Below are 20061 nucleotides of genomic sequence, written 5' to 3'. Positions count from 1 at the left end.
GTCCCCAGGCTGGCCAGTGCTGAGAGCCTCCAGTATGAGGAGTAGTCTTTGGTGTGTGTGTTGCTGCTGGCCTAGCTTTCTTGGGGGAGAAGGAGAAATTCTCATCATCTGTCAAAAGTCATCATATGAAACCCCCGAGTCCCTGGTTCAGCCCTGGGGTCATTCCACTGCTGCAATGAATTTGTGCCAGGTAGGGATTCTGCCGATTGCATCTGTAAAAAAATATGTATTTTTTTTGCTTTCAGCTATCATCAGTTTGAAAACCGCTTCTGTATTTGACAAGCAGTGTATTGACGCGCATCTGCTCATTTGCTTTCCAACTCAGTTTTTCATTTCACATTTCTCAATGTCTCACCAGAAGCTATTCAAGTTTATGCTCTTTCTGTGACAGGGCACATCCTCAAACTCGAAACTGCACATTTTGGACAAGAGATATCTGTTCCACGGCTTACAGCTTGGCTTTTTATAAAGACCTGATCAATTTGCAAAATTTTGATCCAGCTGCTGTTTCAAATTAATGCAGCCAAGACTGTATTAGGGAGCTGTTGTAGCTGTTTTGCTGCAGCACTATGTTTTTGTTTCAGCTTAGAGTAAAAAATAAACCTGACATATACTAAAGGAATTGGTAGAGATGCCATACAGAAGAGCGAGGTACTTGTGTTAGAGGTATGGGGACAAATTCCCTGTTAGGGGACCCTATAGGGGAGAGCCTGACTTCCAGGGGTGGGATGTTCTTTTGGCCAAAAATCCTGCGCAATTCCTTCACCCTGCTAAGTGAAAAGCTTTGGGCTCTCTCTCTCTCTTACCACAGTCCTTAATCGCAAGTTAAAATCTTTCCATGCGTGGCTGAGATCTGTCTGTGGCCTAACAGCATTCATAGCAATTGTATTCCAATTTCCTCTCTTATTTGATAGTTTAATAATATTCTGAGTAGCATTTAATGCTACTGTTATACTTGCCACATCTGGTACAGAATGAATATCGATCCAACACAAAGCTGGAGGTTGGAATAATCATGAAAACTTTTTTATGCTGAGCTCATTGTTGATTTGTTTAGTGTTCCCCTTTAACACCTTCCGTTTCAATTAAATTAAAAACAACTCTGAAAAAGAAAGGGAGGAGAAAAGGCGGTTTCTGTGGGCTCATGTTAGTGTTCCCAATGTGCACCCTCTTGGTCCTGCTTACCTGTAGCTCAGCTGAAGTCAAGTTGACGCACAACCCCTGTCACTGTATCAGGCTGGGCCATATTGATCTTTATGTATAGATTCCCCTAACTTCAAGCAGAATATTTGACCTGTGAAGGGCCTGAGCAGCCCCCATAGCCTAGAATGGTAAAGATGTCCTCTGTGCATTTGCCATGGGGAATTGTTGAGCTGTATTTCAGGCTATTGCTCCCTGCTCCAGAGGTGGCTGCCTTGCAGCAACAGCAAAAGAAACCCCAGGCTGGAGAGCTGCAAGGTTAAACTGAAGCAGACACGGAGTAATTTCTTGCCACAAGACAAATGGTATTACTCACACAGCGTGAACAAGATCTAGCCCAGGGCTTATGAAAACTGTCAGCTTTGCACACGTGGATAAAAGGCATTAAGGAAATCTCCCTTATTTTTTCGATGTGTTGTCTTTTCCGGGACTTGCCCATTTGCTGGGTTTGTGCTCTCATGCTGAATGCATTTTGAAGCTCTCTTCAAGTGCTGTGTATTTAATTGGCTTCACAGGCAGGCACCTCGCACGACACAGTCTGTCTCGTTGGCAGTCTGTGAAATATTTTGCCATTGTTCTTTTTCATTTGGCACACAAGTCTCTGTACACAGTGTCCAGAATAGTCAGGTCCAAGTCACTGATGATATCATGGTCTCTGGAAGAAAAACTTCCTTGGGGAACAGGGGCAGTATGTGCAGCTTTGGGCTAACTACAAAACAAATCCACTTTTTTTGTGCAGAAAATGAAAAATATGCTCAGAAAGATAAAAGGGAATTATAACATTGACTACTAGCAGAGGACATGTTGGATGAGCCCAAAGTCAATGTGATTGTACTGTACGCTGTACCAGCGATTACATCTGTAATTCACTGAGAGCCCCACCTCTCAGTGAATTCATCCTCGTGCCTTGGTGGTCCTTTCCCTCTTACGGGGGCAAACTGTGGTCCAGAATGACCTGCCAGGATTCAGCAGGAACTGTCTGAAGGAAGGTAGGGCTCCTCAGCAAGCCTGCTGTCTTGGGAACCCATCACTTCCAGACTAGAGCCCGTTGGGCCCCAGGTTCTGACCATGGATTCCATTTTTTCTTCTTTTTCTTTCTTTAATTTTTTTGAGCTGACTGCTGGTAGCAAATGGTATAAACCCTCTTTGCTGACAGTGCTGCAGGAAGATTCATAGATTCCTCCTGGTTTCCAGGAAATATTGAAAACTCCAAGGCAGGGAAGAGTCAGCTGCGAGGGAGGGAGGAGGAACACGGCAGGAGCCATTCAAGTGTCTTGGGAGATTTGCATCCTTCGGCTAATAACTGATGTAGGGTATAACAATGGAATTAATTTTAAATTGCCTAACAAATCAAAGAACAATTACTTCCTTTAATTACAAGCAAGATGGGGGAAACAATAGGATTTAATTTCAATAAAATCTCAACCAACTCAGCTGTGATTTTTATTCTGTCACACAAGTGACGGAACTTCCTGCTTAGCGATACTCTATGTGCCTGAAAATACCGTGCTTTATCTTCACCATTGACATGATAAGCCATGGTATGGACTTTGCTTAATACTCAGCACCTGACTGAAAAATAAACCAGGGCCCTACACTTTGTTTTTAAATTATAATCCCAAGTCTGTACAGCAGTATCTGCTCTCAGTGCCAAAGTTCACTGGGAGAACCCAGCACTAAGCCGAATGATGCCCTGTTTGGTTGGGTATTACTTATTAATTATACTTTTTAGACACACACCCCCCCCCTCCCCCGCTGCCCCCAGTACCATAGTTCCTTTACAGAACACACCGCTAACTTGATCTCTCCCTGGAGGGGCTAAGGGCTCAGCAAGGGGAATGTGAGGGGGGCCTTTGGGTACTCCCAGGCTGGAAAAACTTACTGAAATCTGGGTAAACAGAAAGGGAAATGAGAGCAAAAGTAACAGCTGGATTAGCTGGCTACTGGAGTGCTGCAGGCAAGCTGATGAGCAGCACAGCTGTAGAATGGTTTTGGCTTGCTTCTTCCTGCTTTTTTTTTGCCTTTGTAGTTGCAGTTGAATATTTTGCTAGTATTTTTAGCATTATTCCAGTTTGGTAGCATTTAACCTTGCTGCTATAATAACTGCTGCGGAAATTGTCATGAGGGAATTTATTCTGTCTTTGTGAATATGTTTATACAGCATGAAATAAAGAAGGCCTGAGGCAAGCTATCGAACAACAAGGAAAAGACAAAATATTGACTCACCAATTCAGTAAACATCATCTGCCTAGTATGCTGAACAAGGCAGGGGTCCTATATTCCTATATGAAAAATCTCCCTTGATCATGTTATTAAGGAATATCTCATAAGACAAAGAAACAGGAGGACTGGAGACAGCTGCATGGCCTATAATAAGCCTGATAATTTTTGAATACTTGACTTCTCAGCATGTGAATATATAAAACTCATACATAATTCATATAGGTAGGCAAAGGAACTGATATACCCAGACATATATTTCCAATTCGTGTAAATCAGTGGTAGTTTCATTCCTGGTGTTAGTGATTCCATTTATTCTTGTCTTGGTGCTCATTGCTTTTATTTAGAGTAGCCCATTCTGATGTCCTGAGTCACTTCAGAAGAGGAGGACATGAGGATCCAGCTTTATCTTCTCCAGGCAGCTCACTCAGTCCCATGCCTCGGTTGTTGTCAAGGAGACATATCTCTGGCATATATCTTCTCTGTGGTTTCTCTTCTTAGTATGCTTTTCCATTGCTATGGAGACTATCAGAAACTCATTTAGCAACTCCCAGTGCCCCACGAGGAATGTGTATTTCATAACTCACTGCTCAGAATGAGGAGTGCTGTTTAATTTTTGGCCTCTCACCTGCACTGTCCAGCCTGGCTACACCAGGGACTGTCTGTGCTGAGACTTTCTGAACTGACACAGCACAGCTCTAAGGGAAGGGCTGTAAAAAAGGTGTCTTCAGTGGGGACAGTTTTGAAGCAGAGGAAAACCTGGCATGTGGGAGGTAGCCGAAGGCTTGCCCTGGCTACTTGGCATGACTCTCCAAGTCCAAAACCCTCCTATTCTCCAGGTCTTCAGCTTGCGTTCTGCTGAGTTCTCATGCCATTGCTATCTCCAGCAAACAGACCATTTCAGATCAAGGAGTAAGTGTTTGCATGCTGTAGGTGAACTGTAGCTCTGGAGACCTTAAGGATTTCCTAATAATTTATTTTGAGGAACAGGAAAGACTATTAAGAGACAAATCTTCAAATAGCAAGAAGGACTGAACTTGCTGGGATAAAAGCAGAAGAAGCTCACAGACTTGAGGATCGGGGCAGAGAACACAGGTGTGGTGGTCTTTTATGGATACTACATGAAGCAAAACAGATGAAACCAAGGGAAATGCCTAACTATAATGGTGCAAAAGAGAGGGAAACAGAACCGTTCTGTTGGCTACCATTGCAGGGCAGGAGAGAGACAACCATGCAGCAGGGCTAGCGGCATGGAGGTACGCAGTGAGAGGGAGGTTCTGCGGCTCGGTTTGACCAGCTCCCAAGACTGTCAGCATCCTGACACTGCGGGTGAAGGCTGCATCCCCCTCAGAGCAGTACCTGAATTTGTGTCAGCCACGCAGTGGCACTTTGACTCCCAGAGAGCAGTAGGGCAGTTGCGCTAGAAGCAGCAGCAGCCCAGCAATAGAAGTGGCAACAGCAGGCTGGAGGAACCCAACCGTGTGCTGGCACTGTGCACTCAAACCACTTTGGCCAGTACAGAAGTGTAGGCTTTACTAAGAAAACCAAGACATAAGAGAAGTTATCATTTGGGGTTTACAACAGCTGGTACACAGGAAAGCGGTCACTGCTGGGCTGAAGGGCCAGCAAGCAGTGGGTTTGAGCACACCACAGTGTCTTCCTTCTGCGATAGGAGGGAGAATAATCCTTGCAACCCAGTCCAACAGGGACTCAGTACCACGGGAAGACCCCTTTCAAACAGGATGCAAATGAGCAGGCAAACCCTAGAAATAAATAGGGCAGCCTATAAAATAATAAAGTTCCACATTCAAGGTGGGAATTATAGCCCCTCTCATGAGCTCTGCAGTTCATGCTGAGATGGCAGCTGAGGCTGCAGTTCCCAGCTCCCTGCCCTATTTCCCCACTCCAGTGCACAGTCTGACATATTAGCATAATCCTCAATTCCAGTTTGCATTAATGTCGGTCTATGCCCTGCAGTAACTCAGGAACAGATATACTGTCATTCAGCTACTGGAGCTAGAAGGCCATAGGAGGGCTCTGAGATGGGGACAGTAACTCCATTACTCTCCCTGGGTAAATCAGAGCACACCCATATCCAGAAATCTGTAAGTAGCCAGATAGTCTCCAAATCACCACCTCAGTGCAACACAGAGCCGCAAATACTCAGCAGGTAATAGGAACAGCTGAATCCAGCCAAAAGAATCTAAACATACAAATAAAATTAAGTAATTAATCAATTCAGGCATTTTACAAAAATATACATCAAATTTACATATTTTTCTAAGGCACATGATTTGTAATGAAGTAGGGTTTGGGGAACTGAAAGGAATCACACATACCCTGTCACTTATGCAAATCATTCTATTCACTGATTTAAAAAATCAGTTATATATTAAGCTGCTTTAAGATACTGATGCACGTCTCCCTGATAAGTATTGGGCCATGTTTATGTATGCTGGACTGTAGCTGGTTCAGCACAGTGCAGAGCTGTGCCGGTGTAGGAAGCATACCCTGAAGGTACCCTCAGTGTTGGGGAGCCAGCACACTGCAGCCGACACACTTGCAGAGAGTGGAGAACAAAAAGAGGAGGGAAATGCATTAAAAATCGATTTCAGTATGTCTTAGAAGTGATCGGTTGCTTTGTAATTTGCTTCAGTGTCTTTTTTGATCTTATGAAGTTCAAAATTTAAAGGATATATTTCATTCAAACTTAGATGTTCTTCTTTTCAACTTGGAATCCAGATTTAAAGGAAATCAGTTATGTTGATCCAGCTAGCGTCTATAGAAATGTTCTTGTATTATACCCCATACATGCAAATGCATTTCAGAGGGGTAACTATGCCCAAACGGCAATTACCTGTGCAGCTCTGGTTTGTACTGCTACATTTCTCAGTGTCAATTTTTGTCTCATCATGGGTTTTCATCTCAGTGTTTAAATGCTTAGCTTGTTCTTTAGTTGTGTGTTGGTGAAAGCATACAGCCAGGATTTATGGATTTGTGAACACGTCATTATGGGGTTGGTGGACTGGGTCTGCACGCTTGGAGCTGAATTCCATTTATCTGGAGAGTAGGTGTTTAACTAATGGGCACATCAGACATAGAGTAAATGCAGGGCAGCTTCTAGTGTCAGTGTTTTACAAAAACATCTGAATGAATGAGCTGAGAGAGCAAAACATTTCCTGTTTTTATATTCAGTGAACAGAAATAACAAGAAAAAGCACCATGATGAAGCACTATTGTTGTGCATTACTGATTATTTCAAGATTAATTTTATTTGTTCTGAATGATCGCTGTATCTGCAAGACTGAGGAACAAGTTCAAGGAACCGAGACAATTAAGTAATTACAAACCATAGGCTGAAACCAATCTAAATAATATCTCAAAAAGAATTTAAAGGAACTTACATGAAAGACAACAATAAATTTTTCACTTATCCATTACTTTCTATCTCAGTGAAAGGCTGATCATGTTTGTCAGAAGGCCTTTGGGTTAAAGGGCTGTAATGCTGCTGTGTGCATTGGCTGCGCGAGCTGTGGTCCAAGGAGGATGGCTGGCTACAAGAAACCATAGTGTAAACTATGATCTAGAAAAACAATGAAAGAGAGAGGGAGACAGATGTGCTCTGTTTAAGGGCTCACTCTGCTTCAAATGATGAAGCTCCCACAGACTTCGGGCTCTTGGACTCTTCTGTAGCAGAATTATTAGACTTAGCATTATGTTGAGCTCCAAGATCACAACTAGATCAAGGTCTTACTGTGCTAAACATAAGGAAAGATGCAATTTCTGCCTAGAAAGCTTTACAATATACAGAGTTTTATAGAATAACATATTTTTTACAGGAGAAATCACAAGTATTGGGGTCTAAGGAATATCAATTATGTGTAAATCACCAAAAAAAAAGTTAAAAGAACATGTCAATACTGCATGATGAGATCTGCTGTCTTTCTTCTGTTTATTTCTGATTAAATCCTTTGAGTTTTCTCTGGAAACATGCAATACCTGAATCAAGAAAATTTTATGAAGGCTGCAAAAGCAAAACTTGCAAATTGGGAAAAAGTCAGAAGTCAGGTTGACTAGGAATAACGTATGCTTTTTATGCACAAGAACTCATACTATTTTTTCATCCTGGCCTGGAGATGAGTCAAAGCTGCGTATTGAAGGAAGCTGTGGTTTGTAAGGCTGTTGTTAGAGAAGCTGGAAATTGTAGTGATTTAGATAGGGCACTACAGGAAGATGATTTGGTGGTTACAACGCATGTATGTTATTTGGGAAATCAGATTCTCTTTTACATAATGCTAGACAGCTCTCCCACACCAAGCTTTTCACAGGCGCAAATTAATACCAAGTCTTTGCACTGAATGTATCTGGCAGTAGAAGGCAATTTATTCTCATTTGATTCAGCTTGAATTGTGTCATTATTTAGACATGGGCACAGCCTTTCTCACAAAAATAACAGGCAATAACAACTATGCAGATGAGATTTCAACCAAGTAGTGCCTGGGGCCTCAATTCCCCCTGTGGAGACTTTGAACCCTCCCGGGTTTGCTCTAGATAGTGCCAGGTGACTGCGGCCACAGAGAAGCCTGTCCTCTGCTGCGCCAAGCAGAAGAGCCACAGTCAAGCTGGAGCAGAGCAACTTCTGCTGCTGCTGACCCTGAGTTTACCCCAGCTTTATCCACACGCCACAAGTGACGGAGTCCAACTCCATTTGTTTTCTGCTGATGAGTGTTTTTTCCACCCTGGTAGCATGTTATCATGCAAACATCCGGAGGCATGGAAGACTTTGTCGTTTTAGCTGGTTTCCTATGGAAGCAGAGGTTACGTGGTTCCCTGGGCAGCAGGTGGGCCGTGGCTCCTCTAGTGATAACTTTTGGTCCCATTGCCAGCTCTGTGGTCAATTACCTCAACTTGTGAGTTTCTGCAAAAACACCTCTCAGAAGGACTGCGAGAAAACCTAGTGATATCATCAGTCTTTTCCTTCAAGGAGAGACGGAGAGATAAGAACTTGGTAATGTCGAGACCTGGAACACATTAAAAAACAGGTAGGACAATAAGCCTAGAAAAAGCAGTCAAAATTAGAGAAGATTAAAGGATAAATACCTTGGGGGAGTTGACTGTATTTTTCACTTCTAATTGTACTGCACGTCTTAGACCAATTTTTCTTTTAATTTTCATAGCACTCCACCATCAGCAATAAGCACCAAATTGAGCTAAATTATCAAGTTGGATTCATTACACCATCCAAACAAATCTCCCTGAGTTTATTATGTCTTAAGGGCTTGATACTTTCCTGGCAGCCCCTTTCAAATTACCCCTTCAACAAACATGACATAAACTTGGGTCTGTAGAGCATGAAAATTTATGTGAGAGAGCAGGTATTTTGACAGATGGAAATTCTCAGATTCACCAGAAAGGTGAACCATCAAGTACACTATAAATTTTTCAAAAGGACTTCACGGTATAATAGTCTTGTAATATTGGCATCCATGGTAAAAGATAACTGCTTCTTGCTCCAACTTTGTCTTTTTCTGCAGTGCAGTACAGTGAACGCCAGCTCTGTTCCAGCATTGTGCAGCATTTCATAATATGCAATTGCTCGTAAGTCCTGATTCAGCTTTTCACTCTTGCAGGATGCAGTGTTTCTCATTAAGCTTCTGCTCAGGCTCTCCAGAAATAATGCAAGCAGCACAAATCTCCCACCAGCTGCCGGTCGAAACAGCTAACTCTTGCAGCAACATGAACTAATCTGCAGCCACACTGTTTGGCTTGCAGCTAACAGAACATCCTGGGCAGGACCTTGGGTACAGCACTGTCTCATTGAACAGAAGAGAGGGAACTGCTGCTTGTGGCACACATTTTATTCAGTATGAGTAAAAGCATACTTGATTCTTGCCCAGTGCTGTCTACCAATCAGACGTGCAACTGTTCCACAAAGAGTTTGATTTTCAGAGATGTTGAGAAGTTTTTTTAACTGAGTTGCTATGATGTTGTTAATTTAACTACATAACACACTGCATGCAGACTATGACTTTCCTCTAAGGCATTCTGTGTGGCTTCCAAAACTCATAAAGGGATTGCTGCAGCTTCTGCTCTCCTGAAGACCAGCATGGAAACTACTGCTTTGGGCTATCTCACCATTTTTACCCTGGCTGAAATGTAACAGCTGTAGTGTGGCTGATTGTATTGACAAAAAATTTACTTTTCTACCATATTTCCTTGGACACTTCAGGACCTAAATATTTAAAGACCTGCAACCGTTTTAGGCTATGTATTTGTCAGGTCAAAGTAACTCCAAGGACTACTTGTTTAAGAACCTGTTGCTTAAATGGAAGTGCTCAGTTTATATAATATGTATGACTGTTGCTGGTAATATGTAAATGATGTCTAGGACATTTAAGGAAGCATATAGTTAATAAACAGAAATGCATACTGTCAATAAATAAAAAATGAAGAAACAGTTTATGCATACAAACAAGGACTTCTGTAGTCCATGATGTAATAAATCTATAATGAACGCCTGTGACAGGAACTCAAATATTTACTCATATACTGTACCTAATGCTACCTTACCTAGGAGATGTAAAATCCCTTAAAGATGTAATAGCCTTAAAGAAATTCAATAGAGCAAAATGCAAGTTCTAAGAAAGTTAATGTATTGTATTTGTTGCACTGATGTAGAGGAATACTGTTCAGTAGAAGTTATCCTCTAAAAGACCTTGAGGAAATGGAACAGATGGTTCCATGTGCTATCCCACTTAAATTCAAAGTGGTTTTATAAATACTCAGAAAAAGTAAAATAATATTTTCCTTAGTCTTTTATATAACAAGAAGAAGGTAAAAATTATTTTTGTTAGTATTCAAATAACAGTGCATTTATTATGGAATTCTAAAATATAAGATTGACTTTTTTTGCCTTTGAAAGATTTTCAACACAAAACTCTAGAATGGTTCAGTGTGCCTTGCTATTAGGACTATTTGTACGTTGGATTTCTGTATTTATACACCCCATAGGATAAGGAAAAATTCCAGTTTGGGACGACACAAGGTAGGCCCCAATACGGACTGCACCGTTTGCTCATGATAGACGGCATCTTTGCTTGGCAGTACAATCTCCATGGATCATTACACCTGCCGACATTTTTAATGAAGAAAACAGTAGGAGTCCTGCGGGACCTACTGTGCATGCGCTGATGGGCTGTGCCTGCACCACAGGTACAATATGTTCTGGACACTCTGGGGTCTCTATGCCTGCACAGATTGGCCATACATCAGAAGTGCTTTGCGTGTGCTATGTCCAGAAAATAGTGTATGGGGCCATTCAATTGAAAATCTGCTAAGTTACTAATAAAAACAGGATTCTGCCATCAAAGCAGTAGAATTGGCAGGTATAGTGAATAACTATTCTAGGAATCCTTTATCATTTTTAAGAGGCATCCATCTGCAATATACAGGCTAGAGGATCTTGGCGTCTGGTACTTCTCCGCTCTAGTTAAATACTGTTTTGCTCCTTGGCTTCTGTCCTATTTCCAGAAGAGGAAATAGCATCTCTTTCCCTCTCGTGGTTGGTGATTGTTTTTCTCTCAATCTGTAGCTTTGTTATGGATCAGAGGGAGCCAAGGGCCAAAAGTGACTTGTAATCCTCAGCACATGCTGGTTTTTCTCAACATACTGCTTAGTAAGGAAATAAACTAGTAAGGGGTAAAAGATGCAATATGGTGCTTACTACCCTATTTCAGCACATTAAATATATACAATCTGCATTTTATTCCAACTAAAAATAACACTCAGATCAATACAGCTTTCTTTTATATATTAAATACAGAAATCATTACCATGAATTATAAAGCAGGAAAAGTGTGGTTCACAGTGTCTGTTACTCCAGAGTTCTGCATTAGGATGGATGTGGACAGTCTGATGGAGTGGATTGAGCGTACGCCCAGGAGTGAGACTGGAGGAGACGTATCTCTGCGAGTGTCACCAACTCATTCTGAGACTTAAGACAGTTCTTCTAAGTCCATATATTTCTATTTTGAGAGGGTCCAGGTTTAGACACCTTATTTATTTATTTTTTAACAAGACTCAAGAATCTATATCTCCAACTGATGTCAGTGCTGGCCACTAAGTATCCAAAACTGAAGCCCCAAACTTGAGGACAGAAAATTAGAAAGCAGTTTTGAAAATCCTGGCCTCAGCTTCCCTGGGATTCTTCCATCATACAGTGGTGTCTGAATGACTGTATCCATCTTTGCAAAGGGGCTGACTGAAATCTGCAACTGAGAAAGTGCTATACAAACGATTACTGCTCTATCTCACAAATCTTGAAGTGCATGTTAACTATTATCTATAATACCATTCAAATTTCACAATGTAATCATCCTTGTAGAAATGGATCCAGTATGTCTTTTCATTTGGCAACTATATAACATTTTACAGTTTTAAGGCTGTGCACAACAGCAGTTTAGAAAGCTAAACATCACTGATACATTTTACAAATGGAGACAACTGCACTCAGAAGAGGGATCTGCATTAGACCACACAGACTGCAGCAAATTCACCACTAGAATACAGGATTTCTGATATAAAATTTACTGTACCAAACACTAAATCGGTGGTTCTTAAACTCTTGCTATATGCAAGCAGTTGTTGGCCATAGTATGTCAGCCTTCTTTCTTGCTTCCCCTTGCTACGTTAATTTGAAAGGTAGTTAAAAATATATTCCTAGTGTTACCTTGCCCCTCAAGTTATTCATGTTGTTACCATTGGGATACTAGTCAGTCATGAAATAAAAAGAAAAATCATCACCTGCTGCATCACCAGGGGCAGAGGGTCTGCTAGACTTTGTCAGAAAGGGTGAGCAAATTTGCAGTAGGTATTGTTGCTATACTTATAAAAAGCTATTTTTTTGCTGCATATTGTGTAATCCTGGATGCCCATCTCAATTATAAAGAAGGGGAAAAAACATCTATCACGGCTCATGGAATTGATTGTTTTTGCAAAACCGATTCACTTAAGATACACAAGCGCGTGTCAGTTGAAACGCAGTCTGATGGGCACTGGGCCATATCGTATCAAAATGGCATTATGTTGCAATGAAACCTTGTGATAATAATTTTGGTGTTTGGTTTTTTTTCCCCCTGAAACTGATTTTGAAATCTGTACATGTCTTGCATGCGTTCCTTATGGACTGTAAGCCAACAAGACCGTATCAGCGGGATGATGGCTGCCCAGCAGAATCCAAGGGAGGCGGCAGTATGCCATCTGTCTTAGCTAAGTCACCAACAGAACCGTGGCATATTAGTCACAGGGGAATTTTAAAAGTCTCCTCAGGTCTTTCAGTGGTCTCAAATTTAGGATACTGTAATTAAAAAATGAGTTTGATCTACCCGGGTCTCTTTGCTGAGTATCTGACTAAACTATTGTAATTTTTTGTAACTAAGGAAATATTCCGCAATCAGGAATTGGGTTTATCAAATCAGCTAATGTAAGTTTCCAGGTCTTGCAGGAGAAATAAAAATATGCCTGAGACAGTCTTCACAACTTTTTTGGGAAATGTGCTCAGACTATCTACCAAATTGAGGAGACTTTTTTAATCCCCTCAGATTTGCCTGCCTTCTTTTTACAGATAGGCTTTCCCCACAATGGGCATCAAACGTGGCGACTGCTTTACATAGAAAAGTCATCCGGGCTTAGAGAGACACTATTTCGCTAGTCTGCTTTTGAAATGCATTTTAGCAGCTGGGAGGAAGAAGGAGAAACGTTAAGGGTTTAGTTAGCGTTTACTGTGGGATTAGTCAACTTTTTGCTGACCGCTGCCAAGCATCAGGCTTCCCCTTGGCAGTCACAGATGGGTGACGTTCTAATGGGGAGAAACGTGGGGACGAGGATCCGATCTGATCGGAGGGATGCAGCTGCCTGCAGACGCTCCAGCAAGGCTCGGGGCTGCACAGACCCCCGCAGAGGGAAGCGGGGAGCAGGGCAGGGGTCCTCCACCTCTGCTCGGGGCCTGCGAGCCCCGGCTCCTCTCAGGACTCAAGGGCCCCAGGCTCCCCTCACACTCCGGGGACCTCGGTCCCCTCAGCGCCCGCGCTCCCTCAGGACCCAGGGGCTGGGATCCTCTGGCTGCCCGGACAGCTGGGGGACTGGGAGCCCCCGCCTGCCCTCACGATCCGGGGACCTTGGTCCCCTCAGAGTGCTGTGGTGCCAGGATCCCCTCAGGACCCGGGGTCCCCCAGATCCCTTCACGCTGGTCGGGCTGGGATCCCCTGGCTGCCCTCGCACCCAGGGGCCGCAGGTTCCCCTCACAGCTGGGAGCCTGTCGCCCGGCACCGACCCTGACAGCCCAGGGGCCTCAGGCTCCCCTCAGGACGCGGAGAGAGAGGGGTCTGGGATCCCCCGCTCCCCTCACGCCCCGCGGCGGGGTGCCGACGATGGCCGCCCGCTCCCCCACGCCCACGGGAGACCGCCGCCCGAGGCCTCGCGGGGCGGGCAGCGGCGGGGACCCCCCCTCCTCCCTCCTCGGTGGGGAAGCCCGTCCGGCGGCCGCCGGAGGCGGAGCGCCCCCGTCCCCCGCCCTCCCAGCGTGCCCCGCGGAGGGGGCGGGCGGCCCATGTCCGCGATCCCGGCATGCCGCGCGGCCGGGCAGCAGCCGGAGCAGCCGCGGCGGCCGCGTCCCCTCCCTCCGGTGTGAGACAGCAGCCGCCTGCGGAGCGCGAGTGACGAGCCGCCGCCCGCGCCTCTCCCGTTCCCTTCCTCCTCCTTTCCTCCTCCTCCTCGTCCGCCGCTGCCGCCGCCGCCCCTGTCCCGCGCCGCTGCCCGGCCGGCCATGCCGTCTCGGGCAAGGTAATGAGCCGCAGAGCCCCGGGGTCTCGGCTGAGCGGCACCGGCAGCAGGCAGCACTACCACCCGCGGGGCTGGAATGACTGGCAACCCAGGTGGGCAGGGCTGGGGCAGGGGGCGCGGCCTGGCCGCCTGCGGGGCGCGGGGGCCGGGGCAGCGGGGCGCCGCGGCTGGCGGCTCGGCCCGGCCCTGCCGCCGGGCCTGGGGCAGCGGGGCGGCGCGGGCCGCGGCGGCTCGGAGCGGCGGCGGCGGAGCCACTTCCTGGCTGTTGGGCCTAGCGCGGGGCGGGTGGCGGCAGGCCTAGGCGGCGGGGAAGGGGCCGGCCGCGGCCGTGCCCCGGCGGGAGCCGGGCGGGGGCGCGGGGGCCGGTTTCCGGATCCGTGTCTGCCGGCGGCTGGAGACGACCGGCACCGGGACCGGGACAGGTCTGTCAGCGCGCAGGGCTGGGCTGGGCGGGACCCCGGTCTGGGCTCCCAGCTCCTGCCTCCCCCCCGCTTCTCCCGGTGTCCCCTCTTCCCCTGGGTCTCTCGCGGCTCGGGCTGGCCCTAACGCCTCTGGCTGATACAGCGGGTGCGTGTCCGCAGGCAGCAGCTTCCCTCTCCTGCGGGTCGCGGTGCGAGGCGCTTCGCTGGAAAGCTGAAGCGCTGGGGGGGGGCCTGCAGTGGGGTGGGGAACGGGGCGGGGGGGGGGGGGGCTTGACACCTGCATTTTTTCAGCCTAGTTTTCACCAGAAAGAAGAGAGGCTGCAGAAGTACTCGTAGTCTTTTGAGGGTTAATAAAGTAGTACAGGATCCTTATTTTATTTAATTTTTTTCTTTTAATCGGGGGAAAGGAGTTGAGCTGTAAGTAGGCTGGGGTGAGAGCTTTTACAGTGTGTTAGGTTTTAAGGTCTGTTTATACCTAGGACTTCTTAGTAAGTGAAATTCCAAGTCTGTTTGGCTTCTCTAGTCAAGTATAGGGAGTGTATTTCAGGTCTTGGTTACTTCTTATATATCTGATGACAATGTATTTGCCCTGCTGCTCAGCTTTGCTACTTTGAGGGTCAAAATTGTCACATAGAAATTGTAAATAAATTTGGTGCTTCTTAATTTTTCTTTAATGTGGAAGATTTGGGGCTTTTTTCTAGTGTTTTTGAAAGCTTAACACAATATGGGATCTGACTTTTAAACTTTCCAGCAAACACAGCGGCACATGCTTGGGAAAGTGTTTACAGGTGACAGTCCCAGTCGCATGCGGTATGGACTAGGAAAATTGGGTGGATGTGAAGGTAGATCTTATGAAACACAGGTGTAACTTCAGTATTTACTGTGAAGGAAGCTTTCCTTTTGCTTGAACAGCTAGCAGTGCAGCCTCTAGGGCTAATGCTAGAGGCTATTCAATTCTTAATGGTGTGTGGGGCATGGTTATTTAAGTTCTAATTTCTTCTGTTATTGAACTACTTAGTCAAATAATTTACTGTTTTTTCCTCACTTAGAAACCTGCAAACCTTGTTGGTGACTCCTCCTTATAGCATGTAGATGTTTTAGGGGGAATTAAGAAGTCTGGTCTCTCTCTTGTTCCTTAACTACTACCTTGCTTCAGATTTCTGGACTGTAGTCTGGAATTCTGGACCCTAATCCTTTACCTTGCCACTGGGCAGAACTTGGATGTACATCTTGTATCTTTGCAGTGGATGGCTTCTTTAAATGCTTTCTGGTTGGATATATTAATTTGTCACAAGTTCTGTCTTTTAGCATAAAAAATGTGTCTTACAGGGGCTAGGAAGCTGACTTTTTCCAATATAGTATTGTCTGCAATAGGTTCACTTAGGGGTGAAAGTAAGAGTCTAGCTGCAGAAATGCTTTGCCTGGTGATGAGGCTGGTTTAAGAAGTTAGACTGTTACCTCAGTGTCTGACTGTCGTCCGTTCCCCATGCTGTAGTTTGGTGTCTCCTTAGGTCTCAAATACAGCTGCTGTAAATTGGGCTGCTAAAAATAATTATCCCAAAAGCCACAGCAGAAACAAAAATCTGAAAGCACTAGAGAAAGTGTGGCAGACTAGGGGAGCTTCACAGCATGGATAGAGCCTAGTTCTGTTTCCATCACACTGTGATTAGAGCTCCTGCTAAGAAATAGGTAACACTTCGTCACTGATCCTGTCAGTTGTAAGAGTTTAACTTTATCCTTTCCTTTAAATATATATGTTTTTTTAATCTGGTGAGAGAGCCCAAGAATCAGAAATGTTCAAACAGTCCCAAACACAAAGCACATTTTTCTCTCTAAGTTATGCTCAAGTTTTTTAAATCTCAAAAATATAGCTTTGGTGATATGGAACCTGTGAGTCTACACTAAGGGCTTAAAGAACAACACAGAGATTAAATCAGTCTTTGTTGTTTTGGCATTAACTAATTTTTAAAAGTGATTCACATGCATGGTTGAAAGGAGATCTGTTATATAAAACTGGCAATGAATGTTTCTTTTTCATTGATGGTTTCAAATATGCTCTTGGACAAACCCTACAACACAAAATACATGCACGTATTCTTTCCTTCCCCTTTCTTATATGTTGACTTAGTTGATGTTTAGCTTAGGTGATGTTGCTGATAAATGCTTTCTTGCGGGGTGTGGAAGAAGAAACGCACATGGCCAAAGTAATGAAAACTGCAGTAATTGTAGTTGTTTTGAGTTCTTAAGGCGGGGGGGGGGGGAGGAGAGGAACTGCTAATGCACGGGTGTATTAACTCAGATGGACTGTGTTTTCAAACACACATTTTTGTATGTGTAAAAATGACTAGATCGATTCTCATTACTAGGTCTAGATTCCTCTCAATTTTTAGTAATGCTAATCAGCACTGGAACTTGGGGTGAAAACAGTGTGAAACTGAAAGTTGGAACCCACATCCTTTTTTAAAGGAGAGTAGTTTTTAATTAGAATTTGATTTTTTTTTTGTGCCTGCATGAATGCAGTCGTATCTGTCAGATGCATGTGGACTGGTTTTCCTACAGTGTGTGCATTGATAGAGCTGTGTATTACAGAGAAAGAAGTTGTTCTGATATATGTGGGCATATTAGTGCACTGAGGTGTGCAAGACTCTAATAGCAACACAAAAAGTTTTTAGGTTAATGTTGGATATATGTGACAGAACAGTAAGGTTTTTTTTGAGAAGGCTTGATAAGATCTTGTTCCTCCTTCTTCTAATCTTTATAGCTTTCTAGACCTTTACTTCTGTTTTCTTTCCTTTTTGTTTTACAGATCTCACTGCATTTTCCCTGATATGACTTATAGAATCATAGAATCATTTAGGTTGAAAAAGACCTTTAAGATCACTGAGTCCAACCATCAATCCAACACCATCATGCCCACTAAACCATCTCCTGAAGTGCCTTGTCTACGTGTTTTTTGAACACCTCCAGGGATGGTGACTCCACCACTACCCTGGGCAGCCTGTTCTTCTGGGGGAAAATATAAAATCATGTCAGTGTGCAGGTCTTGTGTGTGAGCAGAGTTAATTCGGTAGAGTACTAAAGACTAATTATATACTGAAACAAGCAATGCTTCCCTTTGATAGGAAATGCTCTGCATGGCAAAGCAAGTTTCATGTGCTTATGGTGGTACTAAGCAGGAGTGTGAGTGCAGGGTAGTAGGTTAGCAGGTGCAGGGTGCACCATGGCTTTCTTATTCTTAGGTGAAAGTGAGAAAAGGAAGATAAGATTTTAATTAACAGGACCTCTCTGTCTCTCCTATCATAAATGTAGGTTAGCAGGGGAATATCTGGAAATGTGAAAAAGAAAGTCTTTCACATCTGAGAAAAGTTCCAGAAGCGTCTTACTAGGTTCAGTACTGACATTCGTTCTTGAAAATGAAGTGCATCCTTCTCATGCAACGTAAGTCAGTGTTACGAGTTACTAATTTCTGTTATCAGGGTGCCTGTCAAATGAAGTTACTGCCTCGGTCCCCATGGGTCTAGACACGATGAGACAAGACAGTAAAATACGCCTCTCCTTCCAGGTAGCTTATAACCTAAGCAGGAGAGCAGTATTGGCTAGCACTTTATAACTGAGGACAAGTGTCCTGTGTTTAATTAAAGACAGAATGGGAGGTATTGGCAGGGAGCAAAGAAACTTATCAGAGCAAATGGGCTAAGAAAGTGATGGTTAGAGCAGCCTTTTATGAAAGGCAAGCACTAGTTGTTGTGGATATTGTCTGTCCATAATGCTGGACTAATACATTGAATAACAAGCAGGGTGATAGTAGTGGGTGCTGTGTTTAAGGAAAGTTGAGGCAGAGACTATTTCTTCTGCGTTTGCATGTACAACAAGGTTTGTTAGAAATAGGCTCAAATCTTAGTTTGGAGAGGTGTGTAACTGAGAGATCTGAAAGTTGATAACATAGAGATGTTTGAGGATATTGCTGAAATTACCTGAGAATGGGTGGAGTCATGTAGGATGAAAGTTGGTAAGGCTTTTCTGTCTCTTCAGGAATAGTTGAGAGAGAGGAGAGCACAAAGGGTGAGATAGATAGATATGTACATACGGGGGGAGAGAGAGAGAAAGATAGTGATGCCGAAGGCAGCTTAGAGAACAAAATGCAGTATCAGTTGTGAGGTGCCATTGTGAAGAGGTCAATGGAAACCTTGGGAAAAGATTCAGTGGACTGTGTGTGGGAGATGCTGAACAGGAATGCATTCAGTTCTGAACTGGCAATAAGTAATTCTTGATCTCCTTTCACATCTGAGTGTTGAATATGTTGGGAAGGTGTGAGATCAAAGAGCTTTTTTGTTTTTTGGTAAAAAGGGGGAGCCTAAGTTTGTAATGTGAAAGCATTTGTTTTTAATGTGAAGATAGAGGAGAATGAGAGGTGAGAAAGATGAAAGAAGTTGAAAGTGTGTCAGTGGGAAACAAAAGGAACTTGGAGAGAGATAGTCTTCCATACAGCAATAGCCATACTAGATCACACCAATGATTTAGCTAGCATAATATCCTGTATCCAAAAAGGGCTATCAAAACATGCCTGTGGAAAAATAAGAATAGGATGTGTATATGTAATACATTTCCCTGACATTCTCTCCTAATGTCCATCACAGTACAGAAGGAAATTGGTGAGCTACTGTGTAAGAAGGGAGTGATGCAGAATCAAGAAGTGATTTGAAAAGCTACCGTGCAGGTAGCTGTCCAGCAGCGGAGATGGCAGAATTGCAGTAGGAAAATAGTTATTTAGTTGTTATTTCACTAGTAGAAAACATGGCCACTTACACTCTTGTTGTGCTCTCTCAATGCAGGAGTAGAAACAAAAGTAGGCTTTGGGGTGGGCTCAGCCAGCCTTGGGCTTGGCAAGATGAACCAAGTGATGATAAAAGAGCATGGCAAAAGGCGGCTGTCATAGCTCTGCATGCCAGTGGAAGAAGGGTCGGAAAGGTCAGAAACTTGGTGGGAAGCTGTTGATTTGAATGGATACAGTGACTCCTAAGTTTTAAATGTTTTATTGATAAAGACTTTAAGTAATGAATTTATCTGCATTATAGCAAATAAACTTGGCAAATAGAACAAAGCAGCTAGTAAAATTGACTGACTTGAACAATAATACAACTCATTCAGTAGAGTTGTCTCAGCATAAATCCTCCCTGTAGATCCTGTACTTGAAAATAAAATCAAATAGAATAATTAAGTGATTTTTGTCTCAAAATAATATCCATATGGCAGGGTTGTTCTGAAGGAGCTACAGATAATGAATAGTATACACCAGATTGTTGTAACAAGTTTCTTGGACAAAAATTCTTAAGGCTTCCATATAACTAAAGAAACATGATATATTTTTGATTGACCTATT

At 43.9% G+C, this 20061-nt stretch overlaps 1 protein-coding gene across 2 annotated transcripts in view; it reads left to right on the top strand.

Annotated features, from left to right (window-relative positions):
• The first annotated feature begins 14043 nt into the window (after nt 1-14043).
• The window catches only part of SMG1 (SMG1 nonsense mediated mRNA decay associated PI3K related kinase), a 71902-nt gene continuing 65884 nt past the window's right edge, over nt 14044-20061 (top strand). Inside the window, exon 1 of one of the 2 annotated variants that reach the window (XM_049791689.1) lies at nt 14044-14351. In XM_049791689.1, coding sequence (XP_049647646.1) covers nt 14263-14351 — 89 coding nt within the window. In that variant the 5' untranslated portion in view covers nt 14044-14262. Of the gene's footprint in view, nt 14352-18101; nt 18120-20061 lie in introns of those variants that run through there. The other variant, XM_049791690.1, reaches the window with a different exon arrangement.

This window comes from Accipiter gentilis, chromosome 33 (genome assembly GCF_929443795.1).
Source record: "Accipiter gentilis chromosome 33, bAccGen1.1, whole genome shotgun sequence".
Lineage (NCBI taxonomy): Eukaryota > Metazoa > Chordata > Aves > Accipitriformes > Accipitridae > Astur > Astur gentilis.
The sequence above is the reverse complement of the archived record's forward strand: the minus strand, read 5'-3'. Positions and strand labels throughout refer to the sequence as shown.